Genomic DNA, 23388 nt, shown 5'->3' on the forward strand with positions numbered 1-23388 from the left:
AATCTGGGGTCCCACAGGAAGCAATTAATGCAAGAACAGGACCTGAGGGTGGAGCAACGGGAAGAACAGCTACCCCAGGGCAGTGGTCAGTGCCAGGGGAGACCACGCTGAGCTAGAGAAAGGTCACGCGCTGTGTGGCAGAGCCGCCTCTGAAGGGTACTCCTTCTCTACAGAATCCACGCCAGCGAGCCCTGGCCCACTCGCCTTGCCGTGTGCTTTCCCTCCCGGGCACTTCGGTTGTCTGAGGTGGAGTGTAAGATCTTAGTGACTCCCCACCAATGTACATTTACAGGACACCTGCACGGGCAGGCTCCCGTGTTCCTGGGGAACAAGGATATGCGAGGTTAACCAGGGCAAAAGCATTCCAGGGCCGTTCCTGGGCAGGACCCAGCCACACTCTGAGGAAGTATGACCTAAGTCCCAAACCCCAACTCCCAATGCCCGCTCCCCTAGAGCAAGGGCAGAGAACACTTGGGGAACCCAGCTGGCCCTCAACTGGTATTACCACCCCATCAGCTGGAAATCTACAGTCTCCAGGGACCAGCATGTTTGATCTCTAAGTTTTGCCTGTTTATAGGCCCTGGTGTTCGGCAGAAGCAAACGGAGGGAGCTTTGCCTTTTCTAGAGAAGGCCTAGCTCGGTGCTACAGCTGGGCCACCTACCCCTTCTGCTGTACCCACGTGACTGCTACCCAATCAACTTGGTAAAACCCGACAATATTATCTGCAAATGGTGCTGAGGATACCTGGACTTTTGCATGGAACATTTTCTGATGCTGGCAGGACTTTTCAAGGGCCTGTCTCCCTGGGAAGAGGCCTGTGCACTACCTGTTGCTCTGTGAACTGGCATCTCGGCCTGTCTAATTCAGAAAACCGTCCAACAACCGGAGCCCCCACCCTCCCCCTGCCCCCGCCCACTGATCTATGCCAAGTCCGGGCTGCCCCCAGTCCTGTCACTTTATAGCCCCTTCTCATACAACAGGGCTTCTCTTGTGGCTCAGCTGGTAAAGAATCCGCCTGCAATGTGGGAGACCTGGTTCGATCTCTAGATTGGGAAGATCCTCTGGAGAAAGGAACAGCTACCCACTCCAGTATTCTGGCCTGGCGAATTCGATGGACTGTAAAGTCCATGGGGTTGCAGAGAGGTGGACACGACTTTCACTTCATTTCACTTCTCATACAACCACAAAGGACTGAGAAACACCCTGCAGACAGTTAAGCTCATAAAAATAAGAGACTCCCCACAAAGTTCCAAATCACCACCGATGCATTTATTTGCGGGAGAAAGGGTCAGATCTTATTAGGAACTTTAAACTGGATATGACTAGAGACACTGATCTGCCTAACATCTGGGTGTTCACAACTGCACAGATAACCATACCCTGCACGTGAGGAGTCACCATTAAACCGACGAGCCTTTAACTTGACGGGGAGGGGAACACATTCTGAGCAGACACATGATTTCCCATTTAGAAGGTGCTGCCGTGATCAGACAAGTAGTGTTGAGAAAAACAAAGACAGCTGCCTAGCTGGACGTGACGGCAGCCTCCTGAAAGGGGATCACCCCCTATTTACAGAGCAAGAGCACGAAGCCCCCAGCTGAGCTGCAGGATGACGGCTGGGGCTGACGTGAGGGGTGTGAGTGGGCAGCGCCACCTGACCTCAGGAGCCTGTGGCCTCCGCAAGCCCGTCTCTGGCCCCCTGCGCGAGGCCGACTGGGGAAATCTGCAGAGTAAGTGGATTGGGCCCCCACCCCCCAGCCCCACCCTACCTTCCCCGGGTCCAACAATGCCCAGGCCACTGGACACAGCCTCACCCCCACCAGGCCCTGCTTCTGGAGAGACACATGGGAAACATGGAAACTGAAGCCCAGCGTGCTAGAGCACATCTAGGTGATGCTGGGGTGGTTGTCTGACAGGTGCCCCGAGATGATCAGGCCTCACCCGCGGTGGCCAGGCTGAGACAGCATGGTTTGTTTTGTTTTTTAGGTGATTCAGGTTACTCCAGGGCAAAGCACGATCCTGATGACACCCGGCGGAAAAGCAGGCTGGAGCCTCGGAAGAGCTGGCCCTGGATTGGAAAGAGCAGTCAGGTCAGTTGAGAGGGGAGGCCAGGCTCCTCAACCCACGCAGAGCCAGGCCAGCGTGTAACCAACAAAGGGCCAGGAGCTGTGGGCCCCCAGGGTGGGAGGCAGCCGGTCTGGGTTTGCATTCCTCGGTGGCAATGTCAGAATCTGCTCTGAGCTGAAGCACAGAGTGTCCAGTGCCGACGGGACTCCTGAGTAGGACACCACCAGAGGATATTCACTGCCCTCTGGCATCAGAGCCAAGTGGCCTAGGGCTCCTCCCATACACAGGCCGCGATGCACGTGGAACCACCAGAGACACTGAAGGCCTGCGTCTGTCTCACGCCTCCCTGCTTCCCTCCCATCCATCATCCTTTTCTCAAGCCAGAGGCCAGTCAGTGTGCTGGTTCCTCCTGCCCAGGCCCCTGCCTCATCCTACTGAGGCCAACCAGGGCCGGGGAGCCAAGGATCTGCCCTGGGCCAGCCACCTGGACCTCTGACCCAGAGCTCCAGCCAGCAGGAGTGTGCATCGGCACAGAACACAAAGACTTCAAGACTGGCACTCTCACCAAGCTCAGGCTCTCCTGGGCACCCGGGGCATCCTGCGGGAAGAAGGGGCCAGCCTCCGACAGGCCAGGAGTGTCTTCAGCCCAGGTTACTCACGGTTATAAGGAGTTCTTGGGCTTCACCTCCTACCCTATGTGCTCGCCCATACCTGTTCTAAGAGTCTTTAAGAGGTGAAGAAAAGACCTAGTCTGATGTCTAATTCTTAAGGAAATTCAGATCCAAGCACCTCAAACCCCTTCTAAATATAGAGTAAAATTTACTTTTAAAAGGTATGGATTCCATGACAAGCCCTTAACTTCCCATGTAATGAAAGGTATACAAAAATCTTTCCATCTGATCACTGTTGTAGAGAAATGAGGAGAAAACTCCCTGGAGTGCATGCTTACCTGCACACTCAGGTACTTCCAGCAGTGGATCCAGGATTTGAACACTGGGGAGTAAGGAGGGAGCCCAGCCTGCAGCCTGCCCGGGAAGGAGAGCGTGTCAGACCCAGAAGACGGCGAGAGGAGCCAGAGCTGCCACCACCCACATACCGACCCACATATTCCTCCCAAAGGGGTTCAAGAACCCCAGAGGAAGCCGGAGTGCCAGGTGGGCGGAGGCCACACACAGAGCGGACGGGAGGGGCTCAGCCAGGTGCCCCCAGCACCCCTGGCAGGGTGCCTGGGGGAGGGGCACACACTTACCCGCAGTTGTTCACGGCCATGAGATCGCCAACCAGCAGGAAGGGGTAGGTCAGCATGCTCACCGCAATCTGCAGGGAGACCCGAGGGTCAGTGACCCCACCCACCGCCACCCCGGCCCCGGGTTCAGGGGGCAGGGACACCCTGTGCCAGCAGCCTTCACTGAGGCCTGCCTCCAACCACCGGAGCTGGCCTCCCAGCCGCCACCCAGGCCCCCAGCACCATGGAAAGGGCCGCGAGGCCCGACTTACCCCCATCACAAATTTGGTGTAGCTCCGGATGGCCAGCGCCTGGCTGAACTGGAGAGACACAAAGGGAGACGGGTTTGCCTTGGGAGCTCAGGAAGCAGACTTCAGACGTGCAGGTCCCGTCCTCACTGCCTGCTCTGTGGCCCCCTTCACCCTGCCGTCCACACTGGCCTCGCACCCCGCTAGCACTCAGCTCCTCACACGCCCGCCACACCCGCAGCACCCACTTTCAGGGCCTGCCCGCGGCTCCTACAGCCTGGGAGTCAGAGCCGCGATCATCTGGGGGGCGGAATTGGGTTATCCGGACTGAAGGGGCCTCTGTGACCCCACCAGGGGTGGTGAGAGGTGAGGGGCAGGAAGGTGGGCTTCTGGCCTGCAGCCTAAGTCCTGAGGACTAGACCTTTGTTTGACCAGTGCCCAGGGCTCGGCACATGCGAGTGCTGACTGAGCGGAAAGCCAGGTGCCCGTCTGAACCACCCAGACAGGACCCTGGGTCCCGCAGTGAAAGGTGAGGGGCAACCCTGGGTTTTCTGTCCCCTACCTCACCAAACTCTCACTCCCTTTAGGCCCAACTCCTGAATTCAACTTTGCCCACAAAACAGCCCCAAACCACGAAGCGTGACGACCTATCCCTCAGCCTCTGGTGGGGCCGCCCCACCAGATGGACGCCTTGCAACCCTGGGCGGAGGTCTGCTGGGCCCTCTGCTTGAGCGGCAGCCTCACCCTAGCCTTAAGCACTTGAAAAGTACTTTCAGTCAAGCGCTGACAGCTGCTGTCAGAGTTTAAGCGAAGCAGCCCCTGGCCAAACACCTGCCCACCTGGACCGGAGGACGCCGTCAGCCGTGGGATGACCGCCCCACCGACACCCCAGCTCTCCCAAGCTTGTTCTCTGTGTGACGGTAGGGCCATGGGTGTGCTACTGTAATTACTGTGACTTGCATTTGCTTACATTAAAAGGCCAGTAAGACTCCACTTACTCAATTCAAATGGCCCGTTTCCCTCTGCCCTAGCTACGAGTTCTGAGGCACTCTTCACCATGAACTCTTTCCCAGACCACCCTCACCCCGCAACTGCCATTCTGGGGCCCAGACACAGACACAAGACGATGAGCCCCCCACCCCCAACAAGGCGATTCTGGCAGACAAGTCCCCAGGCCCTCGTCAACCATCCTAGGGTGGGCGATCCCTGCTGTTGGGATGTCTGGCTACCAGGAGCCCTGGCCCATCACGGCCCCCCCCAACTCGTATCTTGGTTCAGGCAGAACGAGTCAACCTATCAAGTCCCCAACTTTCTTAACCAGTGCCTTTTAGAAGGATCAAGGCCTCCCCAAGACTGACTCAATCAGCTGAGAGGTCTGTGCAGACTCCTGCTAACAAGAGTGGGCTGCGCCTGCGTGGCACATGTCCCAGCTGACTGGAGCACCCTCAGCTGGGCCCAGGGAGACAGACTTAGCCCCAGCCCTGTCGACTCACAGCCAAGGGCCTCAGGAGAGCCCTTCAATCTCTGGGGCTCATCTGTCTGTAAAACATGGTGTCACCCCCACTCTGCTCCTTTCACAACTGGGGTGCTGTCAGGATCAGACACCCACGTTCACAAAACGGCCTGAGCGAGCCCCAAACAGTGAAGGCTGACAAGTTATCACGAGCTGGTCTATCTCCTGACTTCCTAGGGACCCCTAGCTGGGTCACTGTCTCAAACCAGCCTTGGATAAAGTCCGCATCCATGTTATCAGTGAAGCTGCCCAGGGGTGGGCATCCCGTAAGCCCCTCTAGGTCTCCTTAGCGATCTCATCTCCTCGGAGACAAAGTTCACCCAGGGACCGTCAGAGGTCTTCTGCTCAGACCCCTCCCCGCCAGGGACCCTCTCCAGCCCCCGAGCCCAGTGCTCAGAATCCCAGAGTCCTCGAGTCTGCCCCAGACCCTGGGCATCAGCAGTACATGGAAAGATGGACAAGTCCTTGTTCCAACCAACCTGGGAACCTGGATTCTGGTCGTTCCCCAGCCCCCCTGGGGTGTCACTCACGCTGTCATCCACCAGGTAGGCATTGATGAAGTGGGCCAGCAGGTTACAGCCCCACAAGAAAACGACATCGCCCAGGAGGTGAGGGATTAAGCCGCTAAAAAAACAAGGTGAGCAGAGATGAGCAGGAGAGGGAAGGGAGCAATTCCCTGGGGCTCTGCACCCAGGAAGCAGGCAAGGACGTTCCAAGCTCTAAACTTTAGCGTTATCTACCAGCACCACCTCAGGAAGGGAGCCTGCAGGGGCCGCGTGGGCCAGCGGCTATCCACACCAAGGAGGCAGTGTTCCTTTCTTCGCTGGGTGTGGGGAGGTGGGGGTGTGCGCTACATGCCACATATGATAGCACAAGTTAAGCCTATGATCTCAGAAGTGGTTTTTAAACTACAGAAGCTGGCCTTGGGATATGAATGTTGCAAAATCTGGGATTTTCAAATGCAGATAAGGAAAAAGTACCTACACCTTTGGCATTTTTCCTTTTGCCTATTTATCTAATCAACTCTCACAAAACTGCTCAGGGCGTCTGTCTTCACCCCTGGAATGTTCCACCAAAAACACTCCATACAAGCTTCTGTAAGGAGGGCTGTCTTTTGAAGTGATGGCCTTTAGAATAAGCATCTCTACACAGTAATATGAAGTTTTCCTAAGATACAGTGCTGAAGGTGAAAAGTCAGACTGGTATCAGTTGGTCCTGTGTGATCCTTGTGGTCTTTTTGTTTTTTTAAAAAAATGTGTTTATTTGCTTGTTTAGATATGAAGTGATGTGGAAAGAGCTTCAGGAGAATGGCTGTATCTTTGGGAGAGGATGCAGAATTAGGATTTTTGAATTTTTAAAAATATTTCAAAATATCTGAAAAGTTTAAAAAAAAACACACCTATTAATATGATATGAGGAATATTAATAAAATGAACCTTCATGAATGCAATTTCCAAGCCTATTGGTTCCATCTGTGTTCAGACTGACTTTTCACATATACACTCAGGGATTTCTGAGCACATACATCATGTTCTACAAATATGCAACAGAAAAAAACAATCCAATGGGTAAGCAGCTGTTGTGTGGGAGTCCTATTCACACATCAGAATAGAATGTATATATACAGTAAGAGTGAAAAATACCAGAAGTGGTGATATGCAGTGTTTTAAGGTCTGACGTACTAGTCATACAAGCAAATATTTATTCACATACACACACACACATATATAGATATACATAGATATGAACGTACATTTGAATAAGTGTGTGTATATAAATCAAAGTTTGTCAACCTTGGCACTGTCGACCTTTAGGGCTGAGTAAATTCTTTGTCATGGGAGCCGACCTCTGCATTTCGAGATGTTTAGCAACAACCCACGAGATCCCAGCTGTGACAACCAGAAGGTGTCTCCGGACACTACTCATGTCCCCTGTGGCAAATCCACCTCCTGCTGAGAACCACATACACCCGCACACACACCTACACACAGAACACCTGGCCAACTGTGACACCTCAACATGAGTTAACACAGAGCCCCACGTCTAGCATACTATGCTCATGACAGCATGTATGTCAGTGTTTAGACCTAAAGAAAGCAAAACAAAAATATCTGTAAGGCCTGGCTTTTGGGTTCTGTTCATAGTTTAGTGTCTTTTTATACAGTGTGAGTTTTCTTTACAGGTGGAACAAGGTGGGTGTGAGACACAAGTAGGGTGGAGGGTCTGGGACCCTCAGGAGATGGTGTGCCCCGCCGACAGCTGCCCTGCAGAAATGCAGGCCCGGCACGGCTAGGTCTTAACTTTTTAAGAGAAGCCAGAGACAGGGACTGTGCGAAACAATCAGTTTTATCTGATTCTTTATAACCCCATGGACTATAGCCTGCCAGGATCCTCTGTCCATGGGATTTCCCAGGCAAAAATATTGGAGTGGGTTGCCATTCCCTTCTCCAGGGGATCTTCCCAACCCAGGGATCAAACCTGTTTCTCTTACATCTCCTGCACCGGCAGACGGGTGACAGGTTCTTTACCACTAGCACCACCTAGGAAGCCCAAATGTTGAATATGAAGAACTACTTTGTCAAACGGGATTCGTCAGTTTACGAGCTGCCCAGGGCTTGACCTTCAGCCCAAGTCACAGACTTCCAGCTGTTTTTCTGCAGTGAAACCAATGACGATGGACGAGCTGAAGGCCTCCTGAAGGCCAGCCTTGTGTCCACCCCCAGCCCTGGAGCGAACGGACGGAGGCAGTGGGGTTGGGGTGGGGGGATGTTCCCCGCACGCCCGGTGTGCTGGACGGACAGTACCATCGCTCTGTGAGCCGGGTCGCGGAGGGGGCTGGGCAGCTCTGGTTCTGCCGGTCCGCAGCGCACATGCTGTGGAGCTCTATGGGCCGAGCCGAGGCGCAGCAGTTAATCTGAGGCTAGCAGCCGCGGCCTGAGGGTTGAGAACGCGCCTGTTAGTAGACCCTGCTCCGTGGCAGTTACGGGGAGTATAAAACTCACGTACACGAAGAATCCCAGCAGGCCCTCCTCTTTGAAAATCTTCCCAATGGAGCTCAACACACCGCTGTGGAGAACATAGGGAACACGAGGTCACCGGGCACCTGTGAGAAGCCCGTACCCGGGTGGGGAGCACAGCCCCCCACCCCTGCTCAGAGCCATCCGGTCCTGGCCAGGACGGGGAGGGGACATCCTCTGTCACCAGGCAGAGCCCAAGTGGAGACGGCCACAGCCCTTGTTTGGGGGTGAGGGGCGCAGCGACATAGTTCACTGAGACTCAGGAAACCCACCCCACCGGGGGCAGAACCCCAGTTCTCTATGGCTATCTTGCGTGGATCTGGAATGTAGGAATGAACCTTCCGGCCTGGGCTGCTACAAGGCGATGGGCCCTTCTCCCGGCAGGCTGTGTGCTCAGCTCTGGCTGAACAACCTTCTGGAGCCTGCGTGCCTGACAGAGAGAGAGAGGAGGTGGGTGGAGAGAGGCTCCTTCCCAGAGGGCAGGAAGGAAGAGAAGGCCCTGCAGCTGACCGCTCAGATCACCCAGCCTGGGAAAAGACACCTGGCCTACCCCAGCAGGGAGCTGGGAACGTGTGCCCCGCCCGCTCCAGCGCTGAGTCATCAGAGGGCAGGCTGGGACGTCTTAGGTGTGAAATGCAAAGGAGGCTCAACTGCAACCTCTGGGGCCGGGACAATGCAGGGAGGCTCTGCAAAGCTGAGGGGGCCGGGGTGGCCAAAGTGAGAGGTGGTGGGAGCCAGAGCCCTGCCGGGCCCCAGTACCCTGCTTCGCAGGACTGTGGCTTGGCCCACTGGGTTCTGAGCCCACTGGGTTCTGAGCCCACTGGGGGAATGGGCCAATTTCCCATTAGCGAACTCAAAAGGAGGGCAGTGGCCCCAAGGACAGCTGCAGGAAGCCACCGAGCCCAGGAACTGGGAAGCTGAGAGGGTGACAAGTGCGTGACTCCTGCACTGTGTCTCCAGGACCCCCTCCTGTCCTGCACCCAGAGGGGAGGGAGGGCACAAGTGCCCCGGAGAAGGGCGGGGTCAGCACACCAATGACCCCATAGCACCCAGCTCAGCGCCGGGCATGGCAGGTAAACAATGAGGGACAAGCGCTGAGCCCACGGGGTGGATGGCGGCTTAGCAGAGGAGGGAACCAACTATAGGCCCGCTCCTCTGACAGCTGGAGACAGAGTCAGGACATAACCCAGCTGTCAGGAGGGAACCCCGGTAGGACCCCTAATCAAATGGACTCCAATCCCACCCACCCCTCTGCAGGGTGTCCAAGCTCATCCAGGGACGCCCTAGATGAGTGAGAAAATGCCCTGGACTCAGACTACAGAAGTCACCAGCCCACTCCTCTGAAGTTGTGAGAAACAGGGCAGAGACGGGGCGGGAGCTGACCCCAGTCTGGCCTGTCCCGGCAGACTCTGAGTAGTGACAGGGCCCTCCTGCGCATCCTGAGAAGCGTTACCCACCTGTACTTGGCCTCCCGTCCCACAAACTGGACCATGCAGCGCATTGAGATGACTGAGGAGAAAGGAAACACACACAGAGGTGACACAACCGCCAAAGCCCACAGCTCCCTGGCCGCAGTGCCCGGCGCGGTGGCCATCGCACCACGGGGCCTGTGTCCGAGCCCAGGAGGGGAGGCAGCCTCTGGGATTCCTGTCATCACGTCCCACTTCTTCTGCCTGGGAAGTGCCCCAGCTCCTCTGGACTGGACGCCCGGCCGATCCCTGTAACACTACTTCCCAGGCACTCTATTGCTCCCTGTCTACCATCCACGAGGGCTCATCCCACGGCTGGGATGCAGTCTCCAGCGGGGCGGCTCACCATGCAGGGGGTGGGCCAGCATGCGCGACACGCACTGCATCATCATCTCGTAGGAGGTCTGTAAGAGAGCAGAGGCGGGGACTCGGTCTGGCCTGTCTCTGGAACTGACACTCACGGGGAACGATGAGCACTTAACGGGGAGAAACAGGATCCCGAGGCTCCCACACGGGTCGATCTACCTCGGATGGGCCCCGGTGTCACCGCGCACAACCCTGTCCTCCGCCCCCCACTGAGCACGCAGGAGGCCCCAGTTTTGACTCTTCACCGACTGGCCCGACTTGGCAGTGAGAGATAATGATCAGGCTCTTCTCCAGTTCCGGGTACCCACCTCCTTCACCACCTTCTTCAGAGAAGTCTTCATGTCATCCTTGTTGGAAACCTGCTCGATCTCGTCTGGAGGGAAAACCTGAGATGCAAAGAACAGAGGTGGATCAGAAGCAAAGTATGAGCGCGCCTCTGAGCTGGGACTGGGAGGGGATGCAGAGGGCAGGAAGCGGCTCCGGCTGCTTTTCCTGGCCATGTCCGTTAGCGGGGCCCAGCGTGGGAAATCCCCCCCAGGGCTGGAGTTAGGCGGGGAAAGCCCCCATCGAGTGTCACAGGGAGCACCGGGGGGCAGGAGTGTTTCCAACTGAGGGGACTCAGCACCGGACCACCCAGCCTTGGAGTCTGGCTATGGTGCTGGGGGGGCGGCGGGGAGCCCCGACCAACCCAGTCACTAAGAAGCAGTAGGGGTGCCCACAGTGGCCTGCAGGGGGGCCAGGGAGCTCGGGGGGCGCCGGGCAGCCGGTCCTGGCTTCGCCCCAGGCTCACCTTCTTCATGCTGCCCCGGGTCACAGTGGAGAGGGCGTTGGACATCAGCCGGGGGCTCAGGCCTCGGAACAGCCCTATCTTCCCATCCACCTGCACGATGTACTTGGCTGCGGGAGAGCAGACGGGGCAGTGTCACGCCCGGCCCCGGCGCACCCACTCCTGGGTCACACTTCACACCCAAACCAGACGTGGCCTTGTCCCTCGGTACCTGCCGGATTCCATCACGGGAGGGAGCACCAGCCACAACCCTGGGAGCACTTGGGCCCCACTCCCAAACGTCTTCTCTAGCCCATTTCCTTTTGCAAAACCTTCAAAACATATTTTTTTTTTTTGACAAACAGGTTTATGTTTTTGTTTTTTTAAGCTGTGAAAAATCTCCTTGGCAAATTGAGTGATGGGTTTTCAACTTGGTAGCTTCAGTGCTACAACCTAGGAACCAACTCTGCTGCTGATGAAAAATGGTTTCCTCTGGAAAAAGAAAAAAAAAAAGGAAAAAGACTGCCCCCAGGGAACAATGAAGTTTGCAACCTAAGGGAGGGAAAAGGAAAAGGAAGGGCTCCCGGGAGAAAGGCTCGAGAGGGCCCCATGGGCACGTCATGGAGAGGGGCACGTCACGGAGAGGGGCATGCCCACTTTGTCACTGTGCTGCACCCAGGACCCCACCGGGCACCTCCTGGCGTTTATTTATTACGGGGGTTGGCGTGGCGGGGTGGGGGGGGAACCAATGGAGAAGAAACTAAAATAGAGGCACCAATGAACTACTCTACAGAAAAAACTTAAGTGGTCAGGGAAGCTGGACCTTATCTAAGTCAGTGGTTTTCGTGAGGGTCTCTAAAAGGATACTTTCTTAACGTTTTGTTGCTTTATTTCATTAAATATCAACTTTTAGACAATGTTCAAAAAGGCAACAAGGCAAATTTTTATAAACCTGAGAGCCTGGAAGCTAGCAGAACATTCCCTCCCTGGAAGCCCTGACCTCGGCTCTCCAGCTCCGCACAGTGGCAGGAACCTGCAAGGTGCCTGTCCTCCCCTCACGGCGTCCGCCAGCAGCCATTCTGCGTGGCAGCTCCGCGGACTTGCCCGGCCCCAGGGCACCTGGTACCTGCTGGTTTGGCTTCCGGAGCCAGGGGTGGGGCTGGAAAGAGACAGGAGGAGAGGAGGCTGGGCCACCGGGAGGACGCGCCGCCTCAGAGCAGAGGGAACAGGCAGCAGGAAGGTTTGTTTTGGGGGAAGGGAGCTCCAGGCAGCCGGAAGGAGAGCTGGTGGGATAAAGCCTGAGCATTGAGTTCCAGAAAGAGAGGACACTTAGCCTCTTTCTATTTCCGCCCAGTTTCCGAGCCAGAAGAAAAGGAGGAAGCACGCCTACCTCTACACATCTCAGAGCTGAATTATGAACCAGGGCAGAGCAAGGTAGGCAGAAACGCCTGGAGAGGCCTCTGTGTGACCAATGGGCCCCCTGGCTGGCCGGGGGCTCCATCACTCCACGTTTTCTCTATAGTCCCCCAAAAAACTGGAAAGGAGGTCCTTCCCACAAGAAGGCTGGAAGACTGTCAGGCTTTTCACCGTGATGGGGAGGAAGAGATCCTGTCCAGACAGTGTCTAGACAGACAGACAGCTGGGCCCCATCCCCAACTCGAGTGCAGGTATGGTGTCCAGAAATGCCCATCGGGCATCTGATTCCACCATCTGCACTGATACCACATTTATATAAACGGGGTGGGGGGCACCTCAGGACTTGGCTCGTCTTCACAAGGGGCTGTAAGATGACTGTCAAGACCCTTCACCCTGCATCCTTTCGAGAATGGCTGTGGGACATCAACAGAGACGGTCTGGGTTCCCGTCTCTCTAGGCCTAGAGCCCGGCACAGCCATGTACAGACAGACGGCGGCGCAGGGCTGGCAGCCCGGCACCCGGCCTCCCGCAGGGCGAGTGTTCACCGTGTACACTGGCTTCATTGTGCGACGGGGGTGGGGAGGGCTTCCTAAACCCGTGACGTCCTCCTCCCCAACACTGACGATTTTTAAATGAAACAAATATGAACAGACTCCCCCCCCCAAAACGACATCTTCCACCTGGCCCATGCTGTACTCAACAAGGTGGCAAAACTGGAAGAAAAACGGGAGACCAGGTTCAGCCAAGAGTGTGTGACATGGAAAAAAGGTGGGGGGGGGGGGGCGCTAGGGCCTAAGTTACTCAGCAGAAGGAAAGCTTTTCAGAGGACTGTTCTGGACTGACTACACAGATAAGACGAGCAGGGATGGATGGGGCATGTGGGGATCAGCCCGGCTCTGAGAGCAAAGGCACCTTTAAAGAAGCTCGGGGAGGATGGGCACTGGGAGGCGGGCAGGGATGGTAGATGTGAAATGGGCCGGGGGACGAACAGTGTGGGCAGCTGGTGGGTTTTGCTGGCATCGGGCAAGCCCCACCCACCGCGGTGGGCTTCTTGATGGAGAGACCCGCAGGCAGGCTGAGCTGCTGAGCTTGTATGAAGGACCAGGGTGGGCAGCAGCTGACAAGGAGGTAGGGCCGGAGCAGCTCTGAGCTGCAGCAGGTCATCAGGGCCAGAGGTGACGCCGAGACCCACCTGAGTGGGTCTCTCCCCAGGGGATGGGAGTGCTTGAGTGAGAGGGCACTCCTGCCTGGGAAACAGGGCAGGAAAGGAACCCAGGAGGCCCAACAAGCCTCCTGCTGGAGGAGCAGGAAGGCCAAGGAACTGGTAACAGGACAGTCAGACTGCTCAGGAGGGAAACAAAGGAAAACCACCGCCGCCCTCGCTCCCAGGCACAGTCCAGGGTGGCAGAGATGATGGGAACCGCTATCCCGGACAGCCCTCTCTCGGGCACCCGTCTGCTCTCCCGCTGACCGCGGGCAGCCCAGGCAGAGGGACTGGCCCACAGTCGTGCTGATCACCGGCTCCCATCCCAACACCCCACTGTCCCTGACCCCACTCCCACGCCGGTTCTGACGCTGGGTACCCCATGTGGCCCCAAGCATGTTCCCCAGGCCAGCTAGACCTGCTCCCTGCTTGACGCTTCTTTCATGTCTCTCTGGGCATGGGCTTTCCTGCCTGGGGAGCACACTCACCGTAGGTGAAAAAGCTCGGCAGGTAGAGGACCTTCCTCCCCAGCACATTGGTCCCAATGGTGGGGGGCATCGGCTCATGGCCCACCTTCAGAATCAACAAAGGGGCAGAGTCAGATTCTCCTGCTGATTCGATCTCCCTTCTCATCTTTCCCAGGCCTCAAACTCTCCTCCCACAGAGTCCAGTGCTGTTCCTGATGATGCTTTCCCCATCAAAACACACCCGGATTTTCATTTCTGTCTGCTAAACTATCAGCATCATGTAATCACTCAAGGCACAGAAGTGTTCAGTTCCAGATTCCACTCACCACAATCCAAGCCACCCATCCCCCAACGTTATTACCTCCCAATTCCAGATATTTCCAGTGCAGGGACTCTCCCCTCACCCCATGTTCAGGTACTTCAAACCCCGTGCTCATCTCAGAAAAAAATCTCAGTTAATTCTCATCTCTAGGGGAAAAAAACGTCACTCCAGTCTCAGTCCCAAGGTGGCAACAGAAAAACCCATCACACCCAGATCTCAGCCCCAGACTTCAGATGGTCCTGCACCCCCTCAAATTTCCTCCTGCATGCCCTGGAGATGTCATAGATCCGTCCCTCTCACTCCCCAGCAGAGCACACTGTCACCTCAAACAATTCCTCACAGGTGATCTAACCTTGATCACCCCACATCCCTGGGACAGAATAACCCCCTCATTTCTGTAGGGTTATAATTCTTGCTGTACGGATGATGATTATAATTAAGGTGTCTGCTAAAGTCATGGGCAAGTGAAGGACCAAGCCACCCCAACCTCTATGAGGAGGAGAGGGCTTCTCCTGAGGGGTGAAGCCATTTGTTATGCTGCCGATTAATGAGAGAATTCTCTGCTTCCCGGTTAGAGGCAAGGTGTCCAAGAGACCAGCACCTCAGTGGGGTGTGAGAGGGCCCCTCCCTGGCAGGGAACCTTCAGAGCAGCCCAGATGAACCAGAGGAGCTCCGCTAGGACGTGAAAAAGAGTGAAAACAGCAGGATTGGGAAGTGCTGCCTTATCAGTAGAACTATGCACGCTTCCAGCTTCTTCTGGGCTTAATGTTTCTGCTTCTTCACCTTAGTCAAGTGTTTCTGGAAGTTGAGGTTGTCTCCTGCAGATGGGATTCTGAGCCGCATGACAGATTACTGATTATGACTTAAGAAACTCCCTCCAGGACGGAGAACTTCTTACAAGAAAAAATCTAGTCCAGGGGAGTTGGAGGGAAGGGCTGGGCCAGGTGACCTAAGCAGTGAGCCCTCCCCCTCTCAGACCTTTCTCCTTCGGGGCTAAAAGCGCAGACGTTCTGAGGTTAGGTTTGTTCTGGTCTTGCTCTTATACAGGCCGTATTTCTTTATACCCTCAACTCCAAGTCGGAGCCGCTGCCCTTCTGCTGCTTTATCCACTTCAGTCATGACAAATCGATGGGCAGCCCCATAGATTTCACCCTTAAACCTGCTCAGTTCCTTCATCCATATTCCCAAATCTGTGGAGTCTATTTTCTTAACTTCCACCTGTGTTATCGTAAGCCTGCTGATCATATCTCAATCCTATTCCCTTCACTCTCAAAGTTTTTGGGTCTTCACTGCTGCAAGCGGGCTTCCTCTGGTTGCAGGCTACTCTCTAGTTGCAGTGCTCAGGCCTCTCAATGCAGTGGCCATCCATCTCCTGTTAGCTGCCCCAAGGTGTGTGGGATCTTCCCCAACCAGGGATGGAACCCGTGTCCCCTGCAGGGCGATTCTTAACCACTGAACCACCAGGGATGTTCTTCACTCTCAAAGTTTTAATTATTTGTTCCCAAGTCTATTCACCCAGTTTCATCCCCAAATCTGTTAACCCAGTCCTAACCACTGCCAAAGCTGTGGCTCTATACCAGATACTGACAGAGCCAGTCCCTCAAATCCCTAACACCCATGAACCCTGATCTCAGGCACCGCATTCTTTTCACTTAACGGGTTGTTGTGTTGTATCAGTCATGTCCAACTCTTTGCAACTCCACGGACTGTAGCCCACCAGGATCCTCAGTCCATGGAATTCTCCAGGCAAGAATACTGGACTTGGGTTGCCATTCCCTTGTCCAAGGGATCTTCCCGACCCAGGACTGAACTCAGATCTCCCGCATTGCAGGCAGATTCTCTATCATTACTCACTTTTCTGGGACAACCCCCAAATCTGCCACTCCAATCCTGCCACCCAACCCCAAACTGGAATCTTCCTTTTTGCAAAATGTTATCTTTAATTCCCAAACTATATCCATTTAAGATTTCACCCTCAAATATGTTACACTCAGCACCAGCTGCGTTCAAACAGGACAGACCACCTCAGTCACCCCAACTGGGCTCACTCATCCTTATCACCCACAGACTGCCTCACTCTCTCGCCTCCCTCATTCCCTAATTCCCTGTTCTCCCTCATTCCCTATTCACTCTCATTCCTCAATTGCTTTTCCTAGTGACCCTTATTTCAATTTTCTTCTCCTACAAGAGAGAAGGGAGGACCTTCTCCTACCAAGGTCCAAATGATGAAGCCACTTCAGTTTTCTTCTGCCCAATTCTTTGTATTCCAGCAGCATCCACTCCACAGACACTCCTAATGGCCACCCTGAAGTCGCAGTCCTCGCCCAATCTCATTCCGTCATCCTTGCTTCTCATCTCAGGTACCACTGGTTCCAAAGCCTCAGGTCCTCTCCCAAACCTGTGATCTCTATTGGTGCAGATACAACCTGAATTTTTATAAGAAAAGCAGCCCTTACTCCCAAATCACAACCAGACACCAGTCTCAACCTTTACCCTGTCAGTCACTTCCAAGACTGAATGTCCTCATTCTTTGTCATGTTCCTTGTCACACTCCAAAATCCACTGGCCTGGGTTCCTCAGACCCCAGATTGCAATTACTCCTATTCTCAAGTCCCTCTCTTTCCAACTGTATCTCCTACTCTCAGTCCGTTATCAGAACAGTAAATCTGATACCCATTTGCCTCAACTCAAATCAAACCTCAAGATTTGGTTAGGTTTCCATCTCAATTTTTAACCCCTCCTGCTGCTTAGCTAAAAATTCTAGGCTGAATCTTCAGGTATCAGTCCAGGCCTGAACCACCCCATGTAGGCTGCGCTCCTCTCGGTCACGCCCACCTAATTCTGCCAAAGGCACTCCCTCCACCCCTGCACCCCACCTCCTTCCAGCTCCGTCTCTCCCTTTCTCAAGCAGCCCAGTTCATCTGTAAAGGCACTGCTGCTCCGACCAAATGCGCCCAGTGCCCCTGCATGCCTCGACTGCAGAGACAGCCTACCTTGGCCTCAGCCTGCGCCAGTCCCTACATACCCTCCCACCTTGTGTTAACAACCGGCCCCTCTGGCCAATTTCAAAACGCCCAGACCACTCCGGCCCCCAACCGTGATTTCAATGTTCTCCAAATGCGTCATCCCTTTCCCCCCTACAAAGCCTCCGCCTCGCTCCCCTTTCCAGACGGATCGCTACTCCTCCCCTCACCGCGTCTCCCTATCTGCTCCCCTCCTCCAAAGCACGTCATCCTGTCCCCTCCTCCCATCAAATCTGTCGTCGCCATCAAATCCAGAGCCCCCATCTCCTGTAAACCGATAGCTTTCCTGTGCTAAATTCTTCGCCTCCGCCAAATTCCATCAACACTGAATCCTATGCCTCTGTCCCCTCCTCTCCAGAAGCTGATGCCGCTTTTTCTTTCCTAAATTTCTGGCCATGAACCCAGTCCTTTGTCCCGCTCCCCCCATCCATCCTCCTAAATCGCTTTAAATCCATCTCTATCACATCCAGAGCTTTGGCTCTCCTTCACCCTAAACAAGTGTTCATCATCTGAATACTGTGCCTTGGCCCCCAATCCTCCTCTCCACCCTATCGCCAAAAACTTCCCACCCCTCCCCCAATTCTGTTGCTTCTTTCACCCCAAAATACGGCCCCTCCCCTCCAAGTCCAAGTCCATTGCCTCCGTTCTTTCATCTCCTAAACTTATCTCTTCGTTTCATCGCCCCCTCCCCTGTATCCCGAAATTCCTCATTCCTTCTATCTTCTCCCAAATTTGTCGCTGACCCTTTTGCCCTCGTCTCCTGCACCCCCAAACTATGCCCGCTGCATCCCTAAAACCCTCACCGCTTTAGTCTTCTCCCGCTCCTGCGCACCACTCCGCCTTCTCCGCCCCCCTCCTCAAATCCATCGCCTTCCGCGCCCCCCGCCCCCATCCCCTTCCAGACCGCGGCCGGTCACCTTCACATCGGCCCCCCATCTCCCCGTGGCACCCCTGGCCCCCACACCTGGATGAGCAGCTTCACGTAGAGCAGCGGGTGGCTGAGCGCCGTCACTCCTGCACCAAGCGCCACGAAAAGAGCCTCGGTGGTCGGGGCGTTGTCCCCGGAGCCCAAGCCCCCGGACGCACCGTCCATCCTGCGGGCCGAGGGCTGCGCCGCCGGCCGAGGGTGGCGCGGATGCGCGCGGTGTGCGGGCGGCGGGTCGCGAGCCCTGGCCTCGACCCCCGCCGCCGCCCCGCCGCGAGCTCCGGCTCCAGCTCCGGCTCCCGCCATCCCCGCGGCACCGCCGGGAGCCCAGGACGCCACTTCCGGGTCCGAAGCCCCCATGGCGCGGGGCGGCGAGGTCACTCCCCCGTCACGTGACGGGGCGGGCGCCACGCCCCCTCTGCGTCATGCGTCAGGGGCGGGCCCGGGCCGCACCACTCCTGGCTGCGGGGGAAGCGGGAGTGTGGCGTGGGGGCTGTTGGATGTGGGTCCCCCCCCCAACACACACACCGGGCAGGGTTGGGGCCTAGCTCAGCGCCGAGCCGTGGGCTGGGGGTCAGTGGTCGTGGACGGCCGGGGCCGTGGCCTCGGAGACTCTGAAGGCCGCCGCAGGCCTGGGCGCGCCTCCAGAGCGGCGGGGGCGGAGCTCGGCGGTTCTGGAAACCAGGCGCCCCCAATATGGTCTGAGGCTCTCCCAAGCTCCCCCCATCCCTGGCTTCAGGAGTCTTCTCCGCGGTTCTGGGCCCGCCCCTTTGCGGCCCGCATCCCGGGCCCCGCGGCCTGCGAGGACTCCTGTGGCAGGCTGAGTCCCTTTGGTCTCCCCAGACTTGTCTCACACCGCTGCCCTCCTCACTCGTCCAGACCCAGTTGCCCTCTCGGCGGTTGTGATCTTTCTCCTTGGCAGCTGAGCCTTCGTCAACCTGCCTTCGAGTTGGCGGTTATACTATGTATTCTGCGCTAGAGTACGTGGAATTTCCTTCGTCGGCTCGGAAGGTTTTATTAGTCCTTCAGTGTGAGCACTGCAACCATTCTCCTAGGAGCCGATAGTCTCACCTTTAGTTGATAAAAACAAGTCATAGGTGACTCTTAAATCGTACTTATTGTGCCACTTTTTGAAATGCTTTGAACAAGTTGACTCAAGTATGGCCTCTTGACAGTCCTGTGAGGAAGGTATTTATTCTAAGTGCCCTGTTCATGTTGTAAGTGTGCACATTCCCTGCAGCAACACGTAGAACCTGCTAGTTGTGGGGGTGCTCAAAAAAAGCTTCTGCTTAAAGGGAATGAATCGAGGATCCTAGAGTCGGCAGGGACACAGCAATGGGTGACCTGATCCCTTTGTACTTATCCTGTCTTCGTTGTGAGAAAGTTCTTGAGAATAGTCTGCCTTCTGAACTCTTAGTCCGGGTTTCCTGGAATCTGCTCTTCCTAACTCCCTTCCTGCCCTCTAAAAAGCCACATTTCCGCTGGCTGCTCCTGACAATAAAGACTCCATACACTTTCCACGTCCTCCACGCTGACGTCAGCCCAGGCTTGCTCTGGTCTAACTCACTGTAAAGCCTCCTTGTCCTCTCAGGTTACAGTGTTTTCATCGAACCTACCTTCCACCCCCAGGAGCACTTTAAAAGACTTCCTTTGGTCTGGTTTCTGACTTAACTTTGTTAACAGGGACCTTAAAGTCAGCTTCATTTAACGTTACAGCGCCTTAATAACTCCACCCAGAAGGGGGGTTTCCTTCCGTTTTTAGAAGGAACCCTTCACCTTCCTTCTGAAACTTCCTCACAAATCTCCTCCTTTGGGCTTTTCCTCTCCGTGTTTCTCCAGTTCTCTGTTTTTCCTTCCTTTCTGATAGGAAAGGCCATTAGCCTTTTATCTGCCTTGGGTAGTCACCTTACTTTTTGTGTATGATTGGTCCTTTCAAACTGGTTCCCTGTAAGGCAGCTTTATTTTGTTGTCTTGCTTTGTTCTGTATCTTCCACAGGAAGTGTTCAGTGAATTGTTTTTAAGTAATTGAATAATTTCCCCGAAGAAATTGAAGTAAAAATAGGTCAGTGACAGCCTTTATACCCCTAGGGAACAGAGCGGAAGCAAATGTAAAACTGCCCTGTAGCTAAATTACCACAACTTGGGGCTCCTGGGAACACCAAGAGGAAGAGAAAAAAAAAAAAAAAGAAAACTTGACAATAAAAATACTATAAGTCACTCGAAAAAAGGTCCATATAGTCAAAGCTGTGTTGTTTCCAATAGTCACGTATGGATGTGAGAGTTGGATCATAAAGAAGGCTGAGCACTGAAGAATTGATGCTTTTGGACTGTGGTGTTGGAGAAAACTCTTAAGAGTCCCTTGGACTGCAAGAAGGTCAAACCAGTCAAACATAAAAGAAATCAATCCTGGATATTTATTGGAGGGACTGATGCTAAAGCTCCAATACTTTGGCCACCTGATGTGAAGAACCAACTCATTAGAAAAGACCCTGATGCTGGGAAAGATTGAAGGCAGGAGGAGGGTATGACAGGATGAAATGCTTGGATAGCATCACTGACTCAATGGACCTGAGTTTGAGGAAGCTGTGGGAGGTGGTGATGGACAGGGAAGCCTGGTGTGCTGCAGTCCATGGGGTTGAAAAGGGTCGGACTCTACTGAGTGACTGAACAACAACAACTCTCGAAAACACATTCATTCCAACATGAAAATGAATGGGCAAAATAGGAGGATTAATACTCCCTGGAACTTGATGTAATAGATCTATCTGAAAGAAACTTTAAGGGGAAAACGGCAGTTTTCAAATTAAGGGAAAGGATGAAAAGTACTGAAAGAAAGAAAAAAAAAGGACATGACGTGAGAGAAGAAGAGGTATATTCGAAAAGGAATCAAATCATCTAGAAATAAAGAATATACTCACTGAAATGACTGAGTGAAAGAAAATCTTGCTCAGCATTCACTCAACTGAGCAACCTGTCAGTATGTACTTCCAGCTCAGCTGGTTAGTACCCGCCTGTGGTCCCTTGCCCTCCGTGACTGCCCCCTCACAGGGCTTACCACACTGCCCTATAGCTGCCTCTTTCCTCCCCTGTTAGACTATATAAGTTCTCTGAGCCCACTGGACTGTCCTCTTCATGGTTGGCACAGTGCCTGGCACATGGTAAGAACCTAGTGAATATTCACTAGAAAATGAATGAATGAGCAAAAGTACTTTTAATCATTACAAAGTTACTTATGCTAGCACCACTTAAAGAATGAAAACTTTAGGAAGACCCATATGCCCCCAAAACAGGATCAAATAAACAGCAGAAAATTAACAAGAAATACTGGGACTTCCCTGGCGGTCCATCGGTCAAGACTCCATGCTTCCACTGCAGGGGGCTCGGGTTTGACCCCTGGTCAGGAAACTAAGATCCGGCATGCCATGTCATATGGCCCAAAAAAGAGAAATAATACGTAATACTCTTGTAGACCTTGAGAGTGGTCAGGTATGTAGATTAGCAGTCCCTGGGATCATGTGGGGAACTACTATTAGAATGAAAAGGCAATACAAAATAGCAATTTCTCATTATTGCAACCAAGTTGATGTCACCCTAACCGGGTCAGGAAGCAACTTGAGGTGATGCCAAGGCCAGAGTGAGAATTCAGGCCTCACCCGGGGCGGGGTGAGTTATACCAAGTGTCAGAATTCATCCTGGTGTAAAGAAGATGGGTTTGTCTGGATGCTTCGTGTTTATTACTTTGGGGTGAAAACGTTCTGGCGGCTGCCTCTATTCACCTGCTTGCATGGAATAGGGATGGGGAGCACTGGCCTTCCTTCTGTCCTGAATCCCTGGGGTTCCATGCCTGCCTTAACTCGGGAAACACCTCTTGTCCTAATTAGGCTCAAAGAAGGTATGTTGTAACTGGCACTGTCTCAGGAATTCTGGCATATCATGCACTCACTGGGCATGTTGTCATGTGAGATCACTAAGCTTTCCAGGAGAAACCCGCAGACAGCTATGAAACTAATAGGTCCCAAGGCCTTGGGATGAAGCCTACGAGAGTGAAGAGGGGAAATGGGGCCTCTTCACTCAAGGGAGAGTGGGCATGTCACAGTGAGCGCAGTAATCGCCCCAGAGTCAGAAAGGGCCAGATGCCTAGTTGGTGTTCTGTTCTATTATTCTCCTCTTGGTGGAGAAAGGTGAGTCTTTTGTGCCCAATGTCTGTTTGTCCTGAAAGGTGGGAATAAGTTTTCTTCTCCTGCAGTAAAAGTCAAACATTAATGGACCCTTGCCCCGAGTCTGGGTGAGTCTGGAGATTAAGACATCAGGACTTTTCATTCAATGGAAGGATACTCAGCACTGAAAAGACATTGATATGGGCAATGAAATGGATGAGTCTCAAAAATATTATTCTAAGTGAAATAATCCAGACACACAGAGCACATATATAATTCAATTTAAATGAAGTTGTACAACAGGCAAAATGAATCTATGGGGTTAAAAATCAAAACAGTGGTTGCTTATGGAGGAATGACTGAAAAGAGGCAGGAGGACGTTTTGACGGGGGGAATAAAAGCATTCTTCATCTTGATTGGGGTGGTGGTTACATGAGTGGGTACACTAGTAAGAGCTCACCAAATTGTATTCTTAAAATCTGGGCATTTTCTTGTAAGATCATTATTCCTTAATTAAGGAAGAATTATTGGAGTAGGAGATGACAAGCCACTCCAATATTCTTGCCTGGAAAATTCCATGGACAGAGAAGCCTGGCGGGCTATGGTCCATGGCTCACAAAGTGTCAGAGATGACTGAACATGCATGCATACAAGGGAAAAGTATTTTAGAACTAAGATTCTTATCGCTTCCTTTTAGTAAGTATTTAAGGGTTTTAAAGGGAAGGTGCTGTCACAACGTCTATTGCACACATTCATGTGAATTCTTATGTAGCTAGAGAAACAAAACCATTCTTTTCTCCCTTGCTTCCCTACCAGCCCATGTCAGAGTCTGAATCCTTCTGTGCAGGGCTGTCCTGATAAGTGTTTAAGAACTAGCTTTCTAGGAAAAGAAAAACCCTGATTCATAGCACTTGCTGATAAATGTGGTATAAATACTCTCACCAGGGCTGATTTCATTGCTGCTGATGTAATGTCAACGAGCGTGGACTTGGGAAGAAATGGGTACAATTGGATTTCGCAAGCCAGCAGGAGCCAGCTCCAGCACACCCCTGCGACAAGCCTTTATTGCAAAACTTCAGAAGAGTCTTGGCAGAGCTGAGGGAGCAGCTGTTAAAAGTGGTGTGAGGCTCTGGGGCAAGCAGTCATTGCCTGTTAGCTTGAATGTGAAGGGTGTCAGGAGGAAGGGACACTGCACTAAAGTG

At 53.8% G+C, this 23388-nt stretch overlaps 1 protein-coding gene across 2 annotated transcripts; it reads right to left on the bottom strand.

The window, feature by feature from the left end:
* Positions 1-1248: 1248 nt before the first annotated feature.
* MTCH1 (mitochondrial carrier 1) lies at positions 1249-18405 on the bottom strand. 2 transcript variants are annotated; one of them, XM_065912492.1, is made up of 12 exons: positions 18069-18405; positions 13781-13865; positions 10697-10803; positions 10215-10292; positions 9887-9944; positions 9529-9580; positions 8061-8120; positions 5585-5678; positions 3566-3613; positions 3318-3385; positions 3018-3093; positions 1249-2069 (listed from the first exon to the last, which is right to left on the bottom strand). In XM_065912492.1, exons 1-12 carry the CDS (start codon positions 18387-18389, stop codon positions 1998-2000), a joined length of 1119 nt encoding a protein of 372 aa, XP_065768564.1. In that variant the 5' UTR covers positions 18390-18405; the 3' UTR covers positions 1249-1997. The 2 variants fall into 2 exon arrangements, with proteins under 2 accessions (XP_065768564.1, XP_065768563.1); XM_065912491.1 differs by having other exon boundaries at positions 5534-5678; positions 18069-18404.
* Between the last annotated feature and the right edge of the window lie 4983 nt (positions 18406-23388).

Source organism: Muntiacus reevesi, chromosome 20 (assembly GCF_963930625.1).
Source record: "Muntiacus reevesi chromosome 20, mMunRee1.1, whole genome shotgun sequence".
Taxonomy (NCBI): Eukaryota; Metazoa; Chordata; class Mammalia; order Artiodactyla; family Cervidae; genus Muntiacus; species Muntiacus reevesi.